Source organism: Phacochoerus africanus, chromosome 2 (assembly GCF_016906955.1).
Source record: "Phacochoerus africanus isolate WHEZ1 chromosome 2, ROS_Pafr_v1, whole genome shotgun sequence".
Classification (NCBI taxonomy): Eukaryota; Metazoa; Chordata; class Mammalia; order Artiodactyla; family Suidae; genus Phacochoerus; species Phacochoerus africanus.
In genome coordinates this window covers 165,440,642-165,463,226 of record NC_062545.1, presented here as the reverse complement: position 1 = coordinate 165,463,226, position 22,585 = coordinate 165,440,642, and the positions used below count along the sequence as shown (strand labels likewise).

The 22,585-nt window shown below is 47.0% G+C and overlaps 1 protein-coding gene across 2 annotated transcripts; it reads left to right on the top strand.

Annotated features, from left to right (window-relative positions):
• The first annotated feature begins 230 nt into the window (after nt 1-230).
• On the top strand, nt 231-20,900 carry UBAP1L (ubiquitin associated protein 1 like). 2 transcript variants are annotated; one of them, XM_047767069.1, is made up of 6 exons: nt 231-674; nt 8,112-8,279; nt 10,583-11,191; nt 13,389-13,595; nt 18,784-18,885; nt 19,830-20,900. In XM_047767069.1, the coding sequence occupies exons 2-6, from the start codon at nt 8,160-8,162 to the stop codon at nt 19,962-19,964; spliced, it is 1,173 nt and encodes a 390-aa protein (XP_047623025.1). In that variant the 5' UTR covers nt 231-674; nt 8,112-8,159; the 3' UTR covers nt 19,965-20,900. The 2 variants fall into 2 exon arrangements, with proteins under 2 accessions (XP_047623025.1, XP_047623023.1); XM_047767067.1 differs by lacking the exon at nt 231-674 and having other exon boundaries at nt 7,791-8,279.
• Nucleotides 20,901-22,585: the final 1,685 nt, after the last annotated feature.

The window sequence follows — 22,585 nt, the reverse complement described above, 5'->3', positions numbered from 1 at the left end:
CCCACTGAGCAAGGCCAGGGATCGAACCTGCGTCCTCATAGATGCTAGTCAGATTTGTTTCTGCTGAGTCACTTCGGGAACTCTAAATTCTTTTATTTTTTTAAATTTGTTTATTGATTGCCTCACCTTTGGCTAGTGGCAGCCTCTTTAACTCCACTCTGATTTCCTAATCAATTCAAGTATTTTTTTCTAAGTTTATCTTGCACGTTTCCTAACCTAGAACTACACCTATATTCTCTAAATATTGAACATAAATGAATGAAGATAGAGACATAAACTCCTTCAAAGACTAACCAGAAAGGCGTTGATCCATCGTGTCCTGTATGTAAGAAATGTATCTTTTTCCTAGTAGAGGAGACCCTGGATTTATGAGAAACAGTTAACAAAGGCATTTATTTTTAAGAAATTCGGTGAAATCAGGGAAGATTGGAAAATGAAAAAGATTAGTTGTATTTTAAATACTAAGAGAGTTCAGCCAGAGTCCCTGAGTTTATGACCTCAAAGAATTTGCTACAGCCCACAAACTTAATCACTCTAAAACCATTGATGTTCCTATGTCCACGTGACTTTTGTGCAAGGATGTATCAAGAAGCTTAGCTGGGATTATACCATCTGTTGTAGCCATTCACTTCTACAAATTTTGTCCGCAGAGGAGCTATCCTGGGAATTACAAGGTAAGTTACAAAGTATGTTTTGTTCCATTCAAATAAGTATAATATATAGAAGGAATGTGAATGCTGTGAAGCATTAGCTGTGATATATTTTAGAGACTAGAGATGACATGAAGCGTTAAAAAGCATTTTTTAACTTAAAAAAATGCTTATAACAAACTCTTCCCAGTAGGATTAAACTGGCTATCCATAATTTGTTTCCATTTGCCTTTGAGAATAAACTGGGTTTCTCATGGTATCTGAGGCAAAGATTGAAATTTTTGAGGCAATTTCTGTTAGAGTGGATAACTGTGCAGAGCAGTAGACACTCTACAACTTCATTAACTCAGGCTTGCCAGAATCTGGTTACCAGGATTTTAACTGTTCTTGGGAAATGATTTATACTTAACATTTTCCAGGTACAGTGTTAAGTGCTGGAGGCATAAAAATGAGCAAACGAACAGGATTCCTGCCCTCCTGGAGCTAGAGTAGAGAAATTTAATGATTATACAAATTGTTAAGAGTCAGTTATAATTGTTATAAGCACTATAAAGAAACAGTGCTTAGTGGAGTTCCCGCTGTGGTACAGTGGAAACGAATCTGATTAGGAACCATGAGGTTACAGGTTCAATCCCTGGGCTTGCTCAGTTGGCTAAGGATCCAGCGCTGCTGTGAGCTGTGGTGTAGGTTGCAGATGCAGCTCAGATCTGATGTTGCTGTGACTGTGGTGTAGGCTGGTAGCTGTAACTCCAGTTCGACCCCTAGCCTGGGAACTTCCATATGCTGCAGGTACAGCCCTAAAAAGCAAAAAAAAAAAAAAAAAAATGCTTAGTTACAAACATATTTTTCATTTTTCAAATAACTTTTAAGTGCCTGTTGAGGCTCAAATAATTACCTAAGTACAGGGCTGTAAAGGTGAGCAAAATTCCAAATACTCTCTAATGCAGATTTTGAGGGAAATAGATATTAATCCAACAATCAGTATCCTGAGTGCTTTAAAGGAGAGAGAGTTCTATAAGATAATTAGGACCCCCTTTGCTTCCCAAACTGAGTGTGCTGTAGTATAAAATGTATAGTAAGGGTATGAATTACCACTTAGTTTATGTATGTATATGCTAGGTCACAAAGTCAAATGTATTTCATTCTATGGGTCACAGTAGAAAAAAAAATCCTTAAAGTCACTGTACTAATTGAACCTATTCAAGTCTGAGGGTCAGGAAAACTTTGATATTTTAGCAGAGCTCTGAAGCATTAACTAGTGGGAAGACACAAAGAGGAACACAGCAAGTATCTGGACTAGCGTATGCAAAGGCCCTCCGTTGGGCCAAGAAACCAAGGCGATTGAAGACCACCATGGCTGGAGTAAGACAGTGAGGGAGTAGGGCCAGACACAGCAAGGCATTGGAAGCCCTTGTCAGGAGCTTGATTTTATTCTGTGAGAAGGTGGGAACTGTTGGAGGCTTTTAAACAGGGGAATGGGTTAGTTTTCAAATGGTCATTTTCATCCCAGTGTGTGGACTAGAATTACAATAATGAGGCATGAGAGGATGCATGGACACCAGGTGTCCAAGTGAGAGATAGTAGGGGCTTGGAACACCATGGCAGCAGTGGAGGTAGCATGATTCAGAGATTCAGGAGGGAAAACCTGCCAGGGATTTGAGATGGGTGGTGGTGAAGGAGAAGAAGGTGTGTCAAGGATGAGTCTCAAGCTTGTGTGCACCTTAGACATTCCTTGAGAGGAGGAATCATGGAAGAGGAGGAGCAGTTTAGGGGAGGGGAACCTCTGAGTTCTCTTTGGGTATATTGGGTATACAGCCTTGGGACATCCTGGAGGAGAAGCCTTGTAGGCAGTTGTGTTTGTGAGTTTGACCTTCAAAGGAACCTGGAAAATCAAATGTGTGAGTCAATTATTGAAGCTATGGGCAAGGACAAAGTCATTTGGGAGTATAGTGGAGACCTTTAAAAAATAATGCTAATGTCATTGTCTGGGCTCCAGGTAGAACAATGATTACAATCCCTACCCACCCACCCCTTGCCCCTAGGTTCAGATGCAGCCACATAGGCACAAACTCACGAACTGCTGTTGGAAAGTTTCTGGATTATGCAGTTTGCTGAAGCATGCATAGACTGGCTTTCTTAATATCCCCACTTTCCCACCCTCACCCACCCCTTCAGACCCATTCAGGGCTTTCTCCACTGCCTCCTGAATGGAGTCAGCCCCCAGCCTATAGTTCAGTACCCTCCCCAGCTCCACCCCAAACTGCCCCTTCAATCTTATTACAGACTGATTCTCAGCACAAAGGATCTACTTAAGTGAAGCAGCTTGTCTCCCCCTCACTCTGCCCTGCCCCTGCTCCCTGGCTCAAGCTGTTCTCTCCCTGGAGTTAGCCTCTCCACCCCACATTTTCCCTGCTCACAGGCTGTTCCCCCACCTTCCAGGGTCCTGATCAACTCCCATCTTTCCCATGTTTCCCCAAGCTGCATAAAGACTAGAATACTCCCCTTCCTCCGAGGAACACCTTCACTTAGTGATCTGCACCTTTGTATTGAGCTAAGGTGACTGTCATTTTAGAATATGTTCTAACTAGATCATGTCTTTTACACTGTAGCCCTTGCTGCTATTAAGAGGTGTTTCCAGAATCCTCAAACTCTTCAGTTACCCTAGAAGCAAGTGTAGAGCTGAATAGAGAAAATCTGTTAGGATGCAGATGCCGGGTCACAGGGAAGGAAGCACGAGGGTGGCTCTCCCTATAACTTGCTCATTGGACAGGCAGTTCACCCTTGGCTCTCAACAAAACTGGTTCGTCCTCATTGCTAACAATTTTTTTTTGTCTTTTTGTATTTTTGTTGTTGTTGTTGTTGTTGCTATTTCTTGGGCCGCTCCCGCGGCACATGGAGGTTGAATCGGAGCTGTAGCCACCGGCCTACGCCAGAGCCACAGCAACGTGGGATCCGAGCCACGTCTGCAACCTACACCACAGCTCACAGGCAACGCCGGATCGTTAACCCACTGAGCAGGGGCAGGGACTGAACCCGCAACCTCATGGTTCCTAGTCGGATTCGTTAACCACTGCGCCACGACGGGAACTCCCTCATTGCTAACAATTTTAATGAAAGCTGAAAATGTGAACAATAAATCTGAGAATGCCAAGACTTTCTGGCTTTCCTGTGTCCCCTACAACTCCCTCTATCTCAAAGGCTCCCTTTAGGAACAGGCTGATGGGGCAGATAACTTACTGATCATTACTGGAAGCTGTCTGATCTTGTAGCATAAAGACTTACTCCCAGTATGCTGGGAGACTGTCTCCCAAGATGGGGTGGAAAAGCTTTTCGAGTCTTACATACAGTGACACTGACGAGAATAAGCAGACAGCAGAAATGAGGGAATTAAAAGGATTTGCCCCTCTGGCCTCATCTGATCTCTCTGCACTCAGATTATCAACTCTACCTCTTCACATGATGCTCTCCTGTGGGCATGGGGATCACCCCAGTGACCCAGAATAGCAGGGCTTTTCACCATCCTGATAGGGATGACATTATATTGAGCTAGAGGTAACCCCTAATGTGGGCTCCTGGTAAGCTCTGATTATTTGCAAAATACCAGATTGTGATCAGGAGTCTAGATTTAAGTATATTATTATAGGCAATCATGAAATTGAATTCTGTGTGAATGAATTTTGCTTTGCTTTTTAAGGCAACAGTATTTAATGTGGTCTGAAATACATAAAAAATCAAGTCTCTGGCTATTGTGAATGTTATTAGGCTAAGAGACATTACACTTGATCTTAGTCAAACAGCTCAGAAGCCGTGCGTGAATTTTTAATTCTTAGAATTCAGCTTTAGTAAATATCATTGACTAATACTAAATAACTCCATCCCCAACAGTGTATGAGAGTTCCAGATACTCCACATCTTCACTAACACTTGATATTGTCAGGCTTTTTTATCTTAACTCTGTGTGTGTGTGTGTGTGTTTGTGTCATTGTTTCTGCACATCCCTGACGGCTAATGAAGATAAGCAACTTACAGTGTTTATTGGTTCTTCAGATATTCTCTTTTGTGAAGTGCCTGTTAAAATCTCTTGCCTATTTGGGGGCTTTTTTCTTAACTGATTTGTAGAATTTCTTTGTATAAATTGGATATGAGTCCTTTGTTGCCTGTACTACAGATATCTTCTCCCCCTCTATGATTTGCTTTTTCACTCTTTTAAAATTATTTATTTATTTATTTATTTGGCCACTCCTGCAGCATATGGAAGTTCCTGGGTCAGGGATCGAACTTGCAGTGACCTGGGCTGCTTCAGTGACAATTCCAAATCCTTAACCGACTGTGCCAGAAGACAACTCCTGCGTTTTCACTCTCTTAATGATATGTTTTGATGAATGAAAGTTTTTTAGTCTAATTTAAACCAATTTATCAGTATTTCCTTTATAGTTAGTCTTTTTTGGGTATGAAACATTTGGCTTTTCTATTCAAGCTTTTTTTACATTTCACATATAGATCTACAGTCTACCTATAATTGATTTTTTATAATATGAGGTAGAGGTCAAGATTTTTTTTTCTAGGTGAATATCCGATTAATCCAGAACCATTTATTAAAAAGTCTTTCATTTTCTAACTGCTTTGCAGGGCCAATTTTGTCATAAATCAAAGATCCATATATGTATGGCTATTTCTGGACTTTCTTTTTGTTATATTTGTCTCTTGGTAAGCTCTCATGTCATTACCATACTGTCTTAATTCCTAGTACTTTAAGTCTTGAGATCTGATAGTATAAATCTTCCAACTGTGTTGCTTCTTCTTCATTATTGTCTTGGCCCTTTGCATTTCATTTAAATTTTAGAATTAGTTTGCTAATTTGCTCCAAAAAGTGTGATGGAATTTTGATATGTGGGTTCAATAAGTCAGTTCAAGGAGAAATGATATATTTATAATAATGAGTCTTACAAGCCATGAACATGGTGTATTTCTCCATTTAGCCTAATATTTTATAGTTTTCGGTGTAGAGGTTTACACATCTTGTGTTAGATTGAGTCTTAGGTGGTTAATGCTAATATAAATGCTTTCAAAAATTAGAATTTCTAGGGGTTCCTGCTGTGGTGCAGTGGGTTAAGAATCTGACTGCAGAGGCTCAGGTCACTGTGGAGGTGCAGGTTCAATCCCTGGCCTGATGCATTGGGTTAAAGGAATCCAGCATTGCCACAGCCGTGTATAGGTCTCAGATGCAGCTTGGATCCAATCCCATGGCCTGAGAACTTCCATATGCTGTGGGTGCAGCCATAAAAAATAAAATAAAAATTTAATCTCTTGTGAAATGTTATTTTATTTTATTTATTTTTTTGTCTTTTTGACTTTTTCTAGGGCCACTTCCCACGGCATATGGAGGTTCCCAGGCTAGGGGTCCAATTGGAGCTGTAGCTGCCAGCCTACGCCAGAGCCACAGCAACACCAGATCCGAGCCGCATCTGTGACCTATACCACAGCTCACGGCAATGCTGGATCCTTAACCCACTGAGCAAGGCCAAGGATCGAACCCAAAACCTCATGGTTCCCAGTCAGATTCGTTAACCACTGCGCCATGATGGGAACTCCTCTTGTGAAATTTTAAAAGATAACATTTATATGGTTTATTTTTTGTGTATACTGATTTTTTTGTGTATATTGATTTTTGTATATTGACCTTAAATCCAATGACCTTGTTAAATTAACTTACTAATTCTAAGAGTTTTATTCATAGATTCTTTTGGATTTTGTCCATATAATTATGTCAGCTACAAATAATGGTAGTTTTGTTTCTTTCCAGTCCTTGTACTTTTATTTTTTTCCATCTCTTTTTGCACAGGCTAATACCTCTAGTACAGTGTTGAACAGAAGAGATGATGAGGACATCTTTTTCTCATTTCCAATCTTAGGGGATATATTTTAGTATTTCACCATTATTTGGGATGTTTGCTCTAAAAATTTTAGAGATATTCTTTGTTGGGTTAAGGAAACTCCCTTCTATTCTAAAGTTGCTTAAAGGGGGTTGTTTATTGTTTCTTTTTTACTTTTTGCATTTTATAGCAATTTTTTAAAAAATGAAAGTATAGTTGATTTACAATGTTGTGCCAGTTTCTGCTGTACATATACACACTTTCCCTTTCTTATATTATCCTCCATCAAGAGACTGGCTATAGTTCCCCCTACACAGTAGGACATCATTGTTATCCATTCTAAATGTAATCATTTGCATCTACTACCCCAAACTCCCAGTCCATCCTACTCCCTTCCCCTCCCTCTTGGCAAATACTGTTTCTTAAAATCATGAATGGATATTGATTTTTTTCAAGTGCTTTTTCTGCATCTATGAGGATAGATAATTATAATTTTTCATTTTTATTATACTGGTATTTATCTTTATCCCCACTGATTAATTTTAGAATGTTAAGCCAATCTCTCATTCCCGAAATAAACTCAGCTTGTCAGTGGTGTATTTTCTACCCGTAATTTTTTGATAAGATTTTTTATACTTCTTCTTTTTTTTTTTTTTTGCTTTTTAGGGTCACACCCACAGCATATGGAGGTTCCCAGGCTAGGGGTCTAACCAGAGCTACAGCTGCTGGCCTTCACCACAGCCACAGCAATGCCAGATCTGAGCTGCGTCTTCAACAAAGCTGGATCCTTAACCCACTGAGCAAGCTCAGGGATTGAACCCGCAACCTCATGGTTCCTAGTCAGATTCGTTTCCACTGCGCCACGACAGGACCTCCAGATTTTTTACATTTATGTTCATGAGATACCAGCCTAAGATTTTTCTTTTCAGGTTTGGTATTAAGGTGATGCTGAAATCAAAACAATTTAGGAAGTATTCCTTCTTTTCTTTTCTGGAAGAGTTTGTGTAATTTGATATTCCTTCCTTAACGGTTTGGGTGAAAATTCTTTTTTTTTTTTTCTTGGTCTTTTTGCCATTTTTAGGGCCGGTCCCGCAGCATATGGAGGTTCCCAGGCTAGGGGTCAAATCGGAGCTATAGCCGCCGGCCTACGCCAGAGCCACAGCAACTTGGGATCTGAGCCGCTTCTGCAACCTACACCACAGCTCACAGCAACGCTGGATCGTCAACTCACTGAGCAAGGGCAGGGATCGAACCTGCAACGTCATGGTTCCTAGTTGGATTCGTTAACCACTGTGCCACGACGGGAACTCCTGGGTGAAAACTCTTGATGAACTGCTTTAGAGCAAGAATTGTTAGACCATGTTTTGGGAAACAGTGGTCTGGAGAGAAAGACTTAGACATGAAATAGTCAATTCCTCTCAGTGTGAATGCTCTTGTTTTTATTCATTTCCTCCCTTGTGCAGCTTGGGCCACTTCACTTTTTCCTTCTCGGCTGTGTGGGGCTCAGCTAAATCACCTCAGAGGAGAGCAGTAAGCCACCTGAGGCCTGAGCCTGGTCCTCACAGATACATCTTCTCCCTGCCAACAGGAGGCCTACCCCAACCCTGCTCAGCCGTCTCCACACTCCTCTGACAGAATGAGTGCCCTGGATGGTGTCCCCTTCAAGGTGCCCAAAGGCTTTGTGATCCATACAGAGCCACTTCCTGGGCCACAGCTCAGTGTCCCAGCCTGCAGGGAGCTTCTTCTGGGTTCCATGGTAAGTATATCTCTCTGTCTATCTCCTCATCCCTGGGTCTGTGGGTCAGATGCTGAGTCTCATGAAGCCATGTTCCTTGATTTTAGATGGCAGCCAGTACTGTTGCAGCATAGTCTAGGAAGTTTGGAAATAACCCAAAAGGAAAAGATATTTCATGAAGAAGGCCTGTGGATGGGGGTTATTTAGTGGGTCTTATTTTAAGTTTAGAATATCTGGAATGGGAGTTCCTATTGTGGCTCAGTGGGCTAAGAACCTGACTATTATCCATGAGAATGTGGGTTCCATTCCTGGCCTTGCTCATTGGGTTAAAGGATCTAGCATTGCTGTGAGCTGTGGCATAGGTCACAGACACAGCTCAGACCCTGTGTTGTTGTGACTGTGGTGTAGGCAAGTGGCTACAGCTCTGATATGACCCCTAGCCTGGGAACCTCCATATGCTGCGGGTGCAGTCCTAAAAAAGATTAAAAAAAAAAAAAAAGAATAACTGGAATGTTGCCTATATGAAGTGACTGAGAGTAATTGCAAGGATCCTCTAATTCCTATCTTCCCTATCAGCTTGCTGCCATGTCTAAAATTCCACCATTAGAATCTCTCTTTTGGGCTAAGATAGTATCTCCAGAATTCTCCTTTAACATGCTGAGAGTTACAGGGACACATCAGACCGAATCACTATTCCACAGATGCAAAGCATGTCCACTCTAGGGGCACCCTTAAAGCCCTCCATGCCCCATGGCTCACACACCGTATGCACCCAGTATATGTGTGGTACCTCTTACCCTCAGGATAAACATGATTATTTAACTTCCAAGAGATTCAGGTTGGAGATTTAGGGGAAACCCTATTGCGTTTATATTTTAACACAGATGTATCATTGGGTAGAAGGCAAAATTCACGTGAATTTTTTAGTATGAAAGAATTAGATTACAAAGAACAGTGGAGCTGGTGTTAGGTCTCTAGGGACCGAAGTCCTGGGACTCTTGAGGGCTTATTCAGCACTGTCTGCAGGGTACTTTGTAGAAAAGCTTAAGGATCTAGTTCAGGATCTCACTTACTTCACACATGAGGGACCTGAGGCTCAGAGAAGAGAAATGATTTGTTCAAAGTTAGTGGCACTGGCGAGACCAAAACCCAGGTCCTGAGTCCAGATCACTTCATGAGAGCCAAGAGAAGGTCTGGAACCAGAGAGGCACTGGACAAGCAATGTATGAGGAAAAATAAAGAGCTGTAGGAAGTGAGGTGCAGAGAGCATAGGTCCACAGGAAGGAGAGGCCTGGGGCGGGGAGTGCTGGGCAGGGTGGGGTCAGCTAGAGGAGCTTGAGTGGCCTGGGGACATAGGAGCAGGAGACTCATCTGCAGATCCTGGGGTTGCACTTCAGCCTCCTTAGGACCCAGGTTTTAGGAACTGAAATAAACCTCGTAAAGCCCAGAGCCCATGCTCTGAGGGGCAGGAGCTCTTGCTCTCCCCAGGCAGCCTGTGCTGAGGGTCCTCACTCTGGCAGCAGGGTCTGTGCTGAAGGGAAGAGGAGCTTGCTTTACTGAGCTCCAGTGGAGGTGGATTATCACAGCTTTTCCCTCTTTGCTGAGCTCAAGCCCAGCTGGGAAGGGGCTTTTCTAAGGTTACTTCTCCTAGAAGCAGAAATGGGCACTCTTCTGCCAAGTCTGTCTATTGTCCTAGCCCCAGTGCTGCCCTTGGGTCTGCCTCCTACCCTCAGGGTGGGCATCTGTTCTCCCTTAGCCTCTTTCTCCTTCTGAGCCTCTGTTTCTTTTGCTGCTTGCCAAAGTACCAAACAGAGCAGCATGAGACTCCGAGTATGATTTACAGCCTCTCCTAGTCAGGTTTCTGAGTTCACCTGGGCTGTATTCCCAGTGTTTGGAACTTGAAACACATTTTCCCATAGCAACAATGTTATAGATGGTGGTTAGATTGTCAGACAATCTATAGTAGCCTAAAGGGAAAAAACTAGCTACCATTTATCCAGCACCTGCTGGGTGTTGGGCTCAAGTGACAGCTTCTTTTGTTAAGAAGTTTTGTTGGAGAAAATTTTTTAGCTGCTGTTGTTCAATAACATACTGAATGACAAAGGGACTTGAGTTATTTCACTACATTTCATTCTATTAATCTGTTCCTTGTCCTTTATGTATTGATGTCCATAGACCCCAGTGCTAGCTAAAACCAAGAGTGAGGGTGGGCTGCAATGGATGCTTGGGGTTTAGAATCAGAAGCTATCCAGGCCCGGTGAGTCTCTGGCTGAACAGGTACCCCGGTTTACCTGGGGGAGCGTCACATTGCCTTTTCTTCAAAGCATGACTTCAGCCTGGAGAGGAGGACGCTCTTCTGGGTGGAGGCTGTGGTCCGGGGACCCTGCCCTATCCAGTGTGATGCCCCAGGAGCAGCTTCAGCCCCGCCTGCCTGGCTCTTGCTGGTCAACCCCGAACAGGGGCTGGAGCCCCCACCTGCTGCGGCAAAAGGTCCTGAGGCGGGACCACAGGAGCGGCCTGAGGAGGAGGAAGAGGAGAACCAGGACGAGGAAGAAGCTTCCTCTGCCAAGGAGGAAGAGCCAGATGCCTGCAGCCCCCAGCCCAGCTCCCCGGCGAGCCCCAGCCTGGGCCAACACCGCTGCTCCTTGGATGTGCTGAGCTGCGTGAGGTCGGAGCTGGCGGCGGCCCAGAGGCGGCTCTCCGAGGGCAGGCTGGCCGCCCGCCCCCGCGACTTCCTGCACTGCATCCGCCACCGAGCTCTGAGTCTCTGCCCGAGCCCAGCGCCGCCTGTGAGCCCGGCGCCTCCACTGTCCAGCGCCCCCACGCCACCCACGGACCCCGCGCCTTCGCTTCCCAGCAGCCCGGCCTTGCCCCCGCGGCCCGCCACGGCCGGTGCTAGGCCCCCAGTGCGGAGCCACAAGCCCACGGTCGCGGTAAGGAACTTGTCCCCTTGGCCAAGGCCAAAGCTCAGCAGCAACCCCCACCCCCGCCCCGCCCACCTGCCCACAGTCTGGGTCCCCTCCTCTCCGCGTTCCTCCTCCTCCCTGCCTGCTCTCACCTGTTCAGGTACCCTGCTGTCCTTTCTGTGGCCCCTTGCATAGACTATTCCCAGCTCAGAGGCCCCATTCCCTCTGTTTCTCACTGTACCTTCCTTGCTTCTATTAGGGCGCATGTCACGGTAGTTGTTAATTACCCCAGTTGTTAATCTGTCCATCTCTTCCAATGGAATATGAGTTCTTTTAGAGCAGAGATCGGATCTCAATTCATTTTTGTTTCCAGAGCACCTAGCAGCACACTTGACCCATAGGGGGTGCTCAGTGAATGTTGTTGAATCTGAATGTGGCTCAAGTTTGGGCTTCCCATGAGGCAAGGCTTGCTGTAGGATGGGCAAGCTGGAGACTTAGTCAAGGAATATTCACTGTACGGCTACTTCCTGCAAGAAACTGGGTTGAAAGAGGCAAGGCCAAAAGCATAGGGCATGGAGATTTGGGCAAGGAAGTGTGAGACAAGGCAGCACTGTATAGTGAGAGGAATCAGGTATTGAGAGAGAGGTGAAGGCTGCTGCAGGCTGGGAAGGCTTTAGGACAGAGGGTATGCCCTCAAAAGAACTGGCAGCAGGTATGAACATACAGTGAAACCAATAAAGCTTAAGCCTCAGGCACCTCCCTTTGTTTCTTCCAAGGTCTTGCACCTAATTTTATATCCATAATTGTGTTTTCTTTAAGAACTCCAAATTGTGTGAGTATCAAACTCCACAAAGCCTGGATCTGGAACAGATGGGATAGGTCAGGATTAATAGCAGGAGGTGGCATTTGGGCACAGCTTTATGCCTCCCAGCAGTTCCACAGTTAGGCCAGGAAATGCAACAGAATAAGGCCAAGGTGAAATTAGGCTCAAAAGATAGACTCAAGGTCTGGCTTTTCCCCTCACTGGTGTATGAGCTGAGGCAAGTCACTGAACTGCTCTGAGCCATCCCTTCTCTACCTGTAAAATGGGCAGCAACTCCTCACACATTTCTTTAGAGCAAACGGAGAAGAGGCTGTGTGAACAGCATCACAGATGATGCTGATGCCAGGATCATCTCCTGGTCCCGGTTAAATTTAACTCTAGCAGCAACCCTGTAGGGGACTGGGGAGGGGGATGGGGCACATGAGGCAGATGTTCTGTAGAGGCGGAAACGGAGGCAGAGAGCAGCTGAGAATCTTTTTCAAGGTCACAGAAGTAGACTCAGATCCTAAGATTTGCATGTTTGTCACTCTGGGACAAACCCTAGGATCCTCACCCTAGGATCCTGTCCTAGGGCGGATCCTAGGGTGAGGTCATGGCAGAGAAACCCCTGAGAAGATGAGAACAGGTCACCCACACTGTGTTCCAGGAGTCAGGGTGGCAGCTAGGCTTTCCTCAGGGAGGAGGGCACAGGGCAGTGTGTTCAGGATTAGCAGATGGATGCTTCTTCATGGTAGATGGTTAGGAGTGATGCCAGCCAAATCAACTGCATGCCTTCAAGCCATCCTCCTTAGTCCAGGGCCTATGTGGGTTTCCCTAGTACCACAGCTTTACCCAGTTCCTACCCTGTTCCATGCCCAGCCAAGCCCTAGCCCAGCCAAACTCAAGAAGGAAGGTCTGGCTGGGAAGATTACCCTGCTTCCCTTCCCATTAAGGCATAGGATAAGGAATCCTGGATCCGATTCTGAGTAGGGTTCAGGTCCCCAAAATAGGTTGCTCACCAGGTCATTAATTTCTCTGAACCTTGATTTCAACATCTGTAAAATAGGATGGGCCTAGAGATTTTCTCCTGCAGGGTTGTTCTAAGCAATAAATATTATTATCTATTGGCAGTTTCTGTCTAGCAGGCCCTTTGCTAATTGCTTTTCTCACCTTGTCTTATGTAAGCCTTGTAACAACCCTGTGAGGTATTTGATATGATAGCCTTTGTTTTATACACGAGGAACCGAATAGACAGTGGAGAGCTGGGATTTTAACCCAGGTCTGCAGGATTCCATGCTCATCACAATATCAGCCCTACACTCTATAGAGAAGGATGGTGCATAAAGATACCTTTAAAAATGTCCTGCCCAGCTGGGTGTCACCTCCAGCTGGTAAGTGACACGTGCCCCTTGTCTGTTTCAGTCCCTCAATCCATACATCTGCCTGCCACCTCCTGGGCAGGTGCCCCAGCCTCTCGCTGCCCACAGATTGCACCCTGATTCTGCTGACCTGCTGTCTGCCCTGAGCCAGGAGGAGCAAGACCTCATTGGGCCAGTGGTGGCCCTTGGGTATCCCCTGCACAGGGCCATCGTGGCTCTGCAGAAGACAGGGCGGCAGAGCCTGAGCCAGGTGAGTGGGGGACCCAGAGTTGGGGGGCTGTGGAGCTACAGCTGGGTGAATGGCCATATTGTTATTATCTTCAACTTAAAATGCTGCTTTTTTCTCTAGGGGCAGAATTTCAGCCTGGAACTAATTATTGGGGAGGTGGGGTGAGCAAATTTCTAGACCCTAATGCTCCCATCTCCCTAAGAGTTTATCAGGAATCCCCAGGGTTTCTTGGGGAGTCTTAGTATTCTACTTCTGTTCCAGTCTCTGCCCCAAATACAAAGGGCTGGAGCTTTGAGCAGCCAAGAATCTCTCCAGAGCTGCCCAGTCATACTTTCTGTATAGGAGAGATGTTTTATACCTGCGCTGTCTAATATAGTAGCGATTAGCCATATGTGTTTATTTGAAATGTGGCTAGTGTGACAGCTGAAATATAAATAGCCACATGTAGCTGCTGGCTACCATACTGGATGGCATAGCTCTAACCACTTCCCTCAATGAACCGTTTATCCATACCCGTATCCACCTCTCTCTCTTTCCATCTACCCATCCATCAACCTAGTCATCAGTACTTAGTGGGCACTTCCTGGGTATTTAGATGCAGTAAGAAGATCTGAATTTGCAAAAAGGAGAAGGGATGATATTCTAGGTAGAAGGATCAGTATGAGCAAAGGGAGGCAGGAAGGGTTTGGGGGGCCTTGATCCAGTGGTCTCATTGAATGTGTGATGCAGACTGGTGGGAGATAAGACAGGAAAGGGAATTGAAGGCAGATTAAGGGTCCTTTGAAGACTGGGCTGAGAAATTTTTGTTGTTCTTTTTGTCTTTTTAGGGCTACACCCGTGGCATGTGGAGGTTCCCAGGCTAGGGGTCAAATCGGAGCTGTAGCCACTGGCCTACGCCACAGACACAGCAACATGGGATCTGAGCCTCGTCTGGGACCTACGCCACAGCTGAGGGCAACGCTGGATCCTTAACCCACTGAGCGAGGCCAGGGATGGAACCTGCATCCTCATGGATGCTAGTCGGGTTTGCTAACCTCTGAGCCATGATGGAAACTCGTGGGCTGAGAATTTTAGAATTTTCTCTATGACCCAATAGCAAAAGGGAGGCACGGAAGGATTGTGAACAGCATCAGGGGGCAACATTGAATCCCATTGCCTGAGCCCCTTCCCCCACCTGAATGTCACATGCCCTTTTGCATTATTTTCTATGCTCTTTGTGGTTGGAGAGCTGGGCTGCAGGTATTGAAAGGTCTCAGGGAAGCAGGCACTTATTCTTCTGTCCTGTCTCTGCCCTGTCACCATCAGAGGTGGTGGTTTGGTCACCCTGTCCATAATCACTGATACCTGTCATATGCTGAGTCTTTGAAGGTCTGGAGCTACCTGCTCCTGAGTGAGGGGGTGACAGAAGGAGAGTGACTCAAACAGGAGCCAAAGCAGGATATGCTTCTGCAGGTTGAGGAGGTGCACTGGTCCCCTTTCCCACCCACTTGGACTTCTACTCTACTCTGGGTTCGTCAGTCCATTCCTTGTCCTAGAAGAAAACTTTCAACATGGTGCCCCCTGCATGGCTAACATGGTGGGGGGATTTGGTGGGGGTGGTGCTAACATTTATTGAGTACCTTTGTGCCAGTCCCACAATGTGAACACATTCAGTAGGTCTCAGTTCTACAAGGTGCTTTTACTGTCCCCACTTTGCTGATGAGGAAACTGAGGCCAGAGAGGTTTGTATAACCAGTCAGTGACAGCACCAGGGTTGAGCACAGGGCTTTTCTCTCATTTTCTGTGTGAGACCCTTCCAGAGCAGCACCTTAGGTTGATCTGAAAGTTTTTTGTGGGGGGCTGCACCTGTGGCATGTGGAAGTTCACGGACCAGGGATTGAACCTGTACCCCATTTGTGGCCTGCACAACAAGGGAACTTCCTGATCTGAAATTTAAGAGTAGATCTAAAGTTGCCTCAACCTTCAGCTGCTGCTGTAAAGCTAGGACTCTGGTCAAGAAGCTGCCTAGGAGGGCTGTGAGGGGCCAGGCCCATGGCAGGAAATCTGGCATGCTTCCCCAATCCCTCCAGACTCTGTGACAAGGCTGGGGTCTCAGGCCATCACTGTGGGGGCCTGAAGATTAGCTGGAGCCAGTGCAGGGCACTGGCCTTCCTGTGGGTAGACTGGAAAAATCTCACTGCATCAGGAACGTTGTGTTTCCAGACATAGACTGACCACCTGGCTGGTGGGACTTCTCCCCAATGAGCTGTCAGGAGCCAGGCGCTAAGGGGGTCTGAAGGGCCATTGCCTCCCCCGCCAAGTTAGCATTCCTCTCTGTTCTGTGAAGTCCCTCTAAACTGAGTATCTCCTTTGGGATCAGATCTCCCTTTGAAAGATAAGCACTATGGGAAATCCTTTTTGGTCAGAGATGAACAACAGATGGTGTGGGGTGGGGTGGGGTGGGGTGCGCATTAGGTAATGGAGACAGGTCTCTTGGAGGATGAACCAGGGAGAGAGGAAGAGATCCAGAAGATGAGCTTTGTCCATCATTCCTTCCTTCCTTTTACAGGGATCAATGTGCCCTCTGACTGCCTGCAGGACAGGTGTGAGTGACATGTGTGAGGGTCCACAGGCCAGGCCCAGTCTTTCCATGGGACTCTGGGTGCATCAGACCCCCTTTGAGCCTCACTTTCCCCATTCTCAGAATGGAGGGGGAATGTGTGTTTAAAATCAGTGACAACCTGGGGTCTGAAGGTGACATCCTCACCTACCCTAAGGCCTGAGGTAGGCCTGGCAACTGACCAAGCAGCATATCCTTACACATGCAGATTCTCAGGACCTACTCTGCAGGGTCCCCATCAGTGGATCTAGATTGAGCCCAGGGGCCTGTCATTTTAAAAGATCTGTGGATGGTTCTGATATGCAGCCTGGTGTGGATCTGCTGGCATGGACTGAGCCAGAGATTCTCAACCTTGACTGCACCCAAGAATCACCTGGAGAGCTATAAACATCCCTGTGCCCAGGCTGCCCCCTGACCAGTCACATCAGGGCCTCTGGAGGTGAGCAGCAGCAGTTTCTGAGTGGGGATTCTGAGGCACCAGTAGTTTTGAAGCTACCAGAGAGCTGCAGTCAGTACCAAGACTGAGAGAGAACCTTTGCTGCGGACGAACCAGGAGGTGAAGGGAGCATTCCTCATCTGCCCTGCCCAGGTGTTCACCTTGGGAAACCCTGTCTACTGTCAAGCCAGCTCAGAGCTCCACTGGCAGCTGGCTCCTCTGATTGGACAAGGCACTGGCCCAGAGGTCAGGTGATCTGGGTCCTAGTCCTGTGACCCTGGGCATCTGCCCTGCCTGGACCTCAGTTTCCTCACCTATGCAAGGAGGGCTGGGCTAGGCGGTTTTTAAAATATACGCAGTACAAGGTCCCTGGGGTGGGACCTGGACTCAGGGATTCCCTCCACCTCATGCCCCCTAGTTCTCCCAGAGCAGCTTCATTTTTACCCTCTTATTGCTGAAGCCCCCTGGTGCTTGGACAGTTCAGAAGCTAAAGCAATTTGAAAACCATTAGTCCATATGATCCTGGTTTTCTGCCCAGTTCTAAAGGTCTGCAGAAACTTGACCTGTTTCTTCTCCGCTTACACCCATAATTCTAATCGTCTGGAGCCTTCATTTGGCCCTGACTCTCTATAAATCCTGCTCTGATTTGCCTGGCACTCATATTGTCCCGTATCTGGTTTATCTCCCTGCTGAGCTCTGAGCTCCTGGAAGGTGGTTCTTAATTCATTTTCTAAACACAGCCTCCGTTTACTGAGCTCCTTCTGCCTGCCATGCTGGGTGCTAGGGACACAGTGGTGAGCAAGAATGACACAGCTCTTTCCTCGCAGTACAAAAAGTCAGTAAAGGAGTTCCTATTGTGGCTCAGTGGTAACGAACCTGCCTAGTATCCATGAGGATACTGGCCTCAGTCATTGGGTTAAGGATCTGGCATTTTTGGAGTTCCTGTCGTGGCTCAGTGGTTAACAAATCCAACTAGGAACCATGAGGTTGTGGGTTCCATCCCTGGCCTTGCTCAGTGGGTTAAAGATCCAGGATTGCCATGAGCTGTGGTGTAGTTTGCAGACGCGGCTTAGATCCTCTGTTGCTGTGGCTGTGGCATAGGCCGGCGGCTACAGCTCTGATTCAACCCCTAGCCTGGGAACCTCTATATGCCGCAGGAGCAGCCCTAGAAAAGGCAAAAAGACAAAAAAAAAAAAAAAAAAGATCTGGCGTTGTACTGTGAGCTGTGGTCTAGGTCGCAGTCATGGCTCAGATCCCTCGGTGCTGTGGCTGTGGCATAGGCTGGCAGCTGCACCTCCAGTTTGACCCCTAGCCTGGGAACTTCCATATGCCGCAGGTGCAGACCTAAAAATACAAAAAAAAAAGTTGATAAAGATGAGAAAATCAGCAGAGCAGTTACAAAGCTGTCTGTGAGGGGAAGAAGCATGGGCGCATGGTGCTGTAGGCGCAAAAGGGATAGCATCCAGCATCCAGCATTTGGCATGAGGCAGAGAGGTTCCCTGGGAGGAGGGCCGAGGCTGGCCTTGGGGAGGAGGGAGCCCGAAATGCAGAGGTCTGGGCCGCTGAGGGGGCAGCTGGGGCTGCTGACAGAGGGCAATAGGCTTTTGAGCCCTGGTTGGGAGGCAGTGCTTTATCCTGAGGGCAAAAGCAGCCCTGATGACTGAGCCGGGAGTGGCTGGATCCGGTTTTCCACCCAGTGGGTTCTCCTGTCCCATCCCCTTTCCAGCACCGATGCAGGACTGTGGCAGAGTCAGGAGCATGGAGTCCTGGATGGCAAAGGTGTTATGTGTCTGGGGGAGGGTGGGGGTGCACCTTCACATAGGCGGGTGCCCATGAGGGAGGGTGAGCAGGCTGGGTGGGTGGTGGGTAGACGCCCATGTCAGAGGTATGGCCCATTCCCCTCTTAGGTTCTGGGAACCTCTTAGCCCACCCTGACAGGCCACTTCCTGAATTCCAGCCCCCAGCTTGGGACAGTTGGTGAGGCTTTGCTATCCACCTGTCCCCAGAGGAGGCCTCTGACCCTCCTCTGTGGGCTCATGTTGCGAGAGGAGGGTTGCCCAGACAGCCTGCCCCGAGCTCAGGCCCTAATCAAGCCCTTGGGTACCTCCTCCACCCCATCTGCCGTCCTGCCACACCTCTCACCATCCTTCTCTCTGTGCCCCTTTCTGGCCCAGTTTCTCAGCTACCTTAGCGCCTGTGACCGGCTGCTGCGACAAGGCTACGAAGAGGGCCTGGTGGAGGAGGCCATGGAGATGTTCCAGTTCTCCGAGAGCCAGGTCAGCAGGACCACCTGCCAGGGCCCCGGGGAGGGGAGGGGATGGGGTGCACACACCGGCCTTCTGTGCAGGGCCAGACCCGTGCCAGAGCTGGCCTGGGGGGCACAGGAGACAGCCTGTTTGCTCAGCCCTGGGGAGAAGGAGACAGCCCAGGGAGGTGAGACACAGAGAGGTGAGAGGAGCTATGGGGAAGGGGGAAGGGTGGGAGGAAACAGGAGTCAGGCCTTTAGTGGTATTTAACTCAATCAGCACAATAAATATTGATTGCCTGCCTTTGTCAGACACCCAGACGGGGTAGCACAAAGAGGCTTGACTTCTCTGCTCGGGGAGTTTGCCGTGTATCTGGAAACCCAGCATGCACACAGCTGTGGTCCCAGGAGGGCCTTCTGAGTGCCCCGTGAATGTGCCCTGTCCACAGTCGGCAGCTGGCCCAGGCAGCAAAGTCTTCACAGAAGCCAAGGGAGGGAGGAACGGGTGAGAGAGATGCTGAGGAGGAAGAGGAGAAGCAGGAAAGTTTCAGGCACCGGGGGGCTGGGGGAGGAAGGTGGGCAGAGCAGAGACTGTACTGCGTGAGGCCTTGGCAGAGACCTTGGGCTGTGCATCCTCTGGGCACCAGTACGAAGCCTTCCTTTTCCTGCCCCAGCATAGTGTCTGAGCACAGGGAGTCAGGAGTGAGCTGGAGTGGGGAAGTAAGCCTAGGACAGAGAGAGCCAGAGGCCAGACTAAGGCCACTTGCCTTGGTACAGGAAGGGAGGGTTGAACCCACATCACCTCATGTCACTGAGGCCCAGGAAAACCTCAGGTGCCACCAGGATCAGTCTCACCCAGCCTGTGGGGCCATAGCTTTCTGGGAGTATGTACAGTGGGCACCTGGGAGGGGGCTCCCCAGAGCGGAGGCCCAGCCTCACAGACTCCCTAGTGTCCTCTCTGCTCTTCTTCCTCAGGCAGGGGAGTTCCTGCGCCTCTCAGAGCAGTTCAGTGACATGGGCTTCCACAAGGACCGGATCAAGGAGGTGTTGCTGGTCCATGGCAACCACCGTGAGCAAGCCCTGGAAGAGCTGGTGGCCTGTGCCCAGTGACTCTGGGGCACCCTGCAGTGCCCTGCATTCCGGTCCTGGTCCCATGCCAGACCTGGCAATCCATCCTGGCTATGTGTGTTATGAAGACCCTACAAGAGTAACACAGCAATGCATGCTCATTATAAAAATGCAAATAATGCCAAGAGTGGGAGTTAATACTGTAGGGGAGGCACAACTTTATCCATCTTAAGATTTCAACTAGGGCTCTTTAGCAAAAAGACAGATTAACAAGAGAAAAATGAAAGTTTATTAGTGCATGCAGCACGCATGTCATGCCCCTGACACTTGAGTGAAAAGTAACTCAAAGGAGCAGTTTAGAACTCTGGCTTATACAGCATCTTCAACAAAGAACAATAAATCTGTAGAGAAATGACAGGACAAAGGAACACAGTTTTAGGCTTCCAAGGATGGCGAATTGTGGGAAGGTAAATTTTAGGGTGGGAACTAAGGGAGGAAGGCCTGTTTGCAGGTTTCCTTAGTGTATTTCTGGGCTGACAAGACTCATCTCCAGAAAAGGAGAATTTATATCTGGCCTTTGAGCAGAAACAAGGGGAAGCATAGGGAGAACTTTTCTTGCATTTGCTGCTTCTTAATTGCCTTCAGTTCAAATAATTGTTGCGCCAGAGAAGTGTATTTGGGGTGATATTCTGTTTCCTTCAGTATCAAAAGAATCAGCTAAAGAGGTTGAAAGTGATTCCTTGCGGGGAGGGCCAGATGAGGGTGCATAGGTGAGGAACTGTGTTTTTCATAAGTCTTGTAAAATGACCTGTATTTAATTATTTAAACTGTGGATGTTAGTAACTTAGAATTTTAAAAAATTAAAACAAATACATGATGTGTAGTTCTTTGGATCCTGTAGGTTTCTAGCCTTGGTGTAGAAAGAACATCTGTGGGTCAGAAGAAGACCTGATTTCTTTCTTTCTTTCTTTCTTTCTTTCTTTCTTTCTTTCTTTCTTTCTTTCTTTCTTTCTTTCTTTCTTTCTTTCTTTCTTTCTTTCTTTCTTTCTTTCTTTCTCTTTCTTTCTTTCCTTCCTTCCTTCCTTCCTTCCTTCCTTCCTTCCTTCCTTCCTTCCTTCCTTCCTTCTTTCTCTCTCTCTCTCTTTCTTTTTTTTTTGCTTTTTAGGGCTGAACCTGAGGCATATGGAAGTTTCCCAGGCCTATGCCACAGCCACAGCAACGCAGGATCCCCAACCCACTGAGCAAAGCCAGGGATTGAACCCACATCCTTATGGATGCTAGTTGGATTTGTTTCTGCTGCACCACAGCAGGAACTCCCAGAAGATCTAATTTCTGATTTTAGTTCTTCTGATGTCTGGCTCAAGGCCTCTTTGGGCCTAACGTTCCACAAGAAAAGTGGGATGATTAGGCCTGACTGCTATCCATAAGAATGCCCTGGGGAGTTTGTTAAGCGTCCGAGGCCCCACTCCCAGATAATCTGATTCAGAAAGTCTAGCTTGGCAGCCCATAGGAATCTGTTTTGTTTTTACAAGAAGCTCTCTGGAGATTCTTTTTCTTTTTTTTTAATTGCTCTTTTTGGATGTTATTGTTGACTCTCTCCACCCATTTGCCCCCTCTCCTGTCCCCTGCCACTCGCAACCACTAATCTGTTCTCTGTATCTGTACTTGGTGTTTTTTTAAATTAAATATTCCACATATGAGAGATCATACAGTATTTTTCTTTCTCTGTCAGATGTATTTCACTTAGCATAATAACCTAAAGGCCCATCCATGTTGTCATAAATGGAAAGATTTCATTCTTTTTAATGGCTGAATAATATACCATTGTACAAAATAGTATCTTAATCCGTTCATCCATCAATGGGCACTTAGGTTGTTTCCATATTTTGGCTGTTGTAGATAATCCGTCAATGAACTTGGGGATACAGATACCTTTCCCAGTTAGTGTTTTCATTTTCTTCAGATAATATCCAGATTGTTATTGCTGGATCATAGGGTAGTTGTATTTCTAGTTTGTTTATTTATTTATTTATTTAGGGCCCCACCCGCAGCATATGGAAGTTCCCAGGCTAGGGGTTGAATCAGAGCTGCAGCTGCCAGCCTACGCCACAGCCGCAGCAATGCCAATCTGTGCTAGCATCTGCGACCTACGCCACAGCTCATGGCAATGGCGGATCCTTAACCCACTGAGTGAGACCAGGGATTGAACCCTCATCCTCATGGATACTAGTTAGGTTAGTTACCACTGAGCCACAATTGGAATTCCTATATGTAGTTTTTTGAGGAAACTCTACACTGTTTTCCACAGTGGCCGCACCCATTTACAATCTCACCAACAGTTCACAAGGTTTCCTTTTCTCTACATCCTCGCCAACACTTGCTATTTCTTGTCATTTTGATAATAGTCATTCTGACAGGTGTGAAATGGTATCTCACTGAGGTCTTGATTTGCATTTCCCCGATGATTAATGATGTTGAAAAAAAAATTTTTTTTCAGCACTTGTGGCATGCAGAAATTCCTGGGCCAGGGCTCCAACCTGAGCCACAGCAGTGACAACATCAAGTCCTTAACTGCTAGGCCACTAGGGAACTCTGAACATCTTTTCATGTAATGTTGGCCATCTGTATGTCTTCTTTGGGAAATATGTCTATTCAGATCTGCC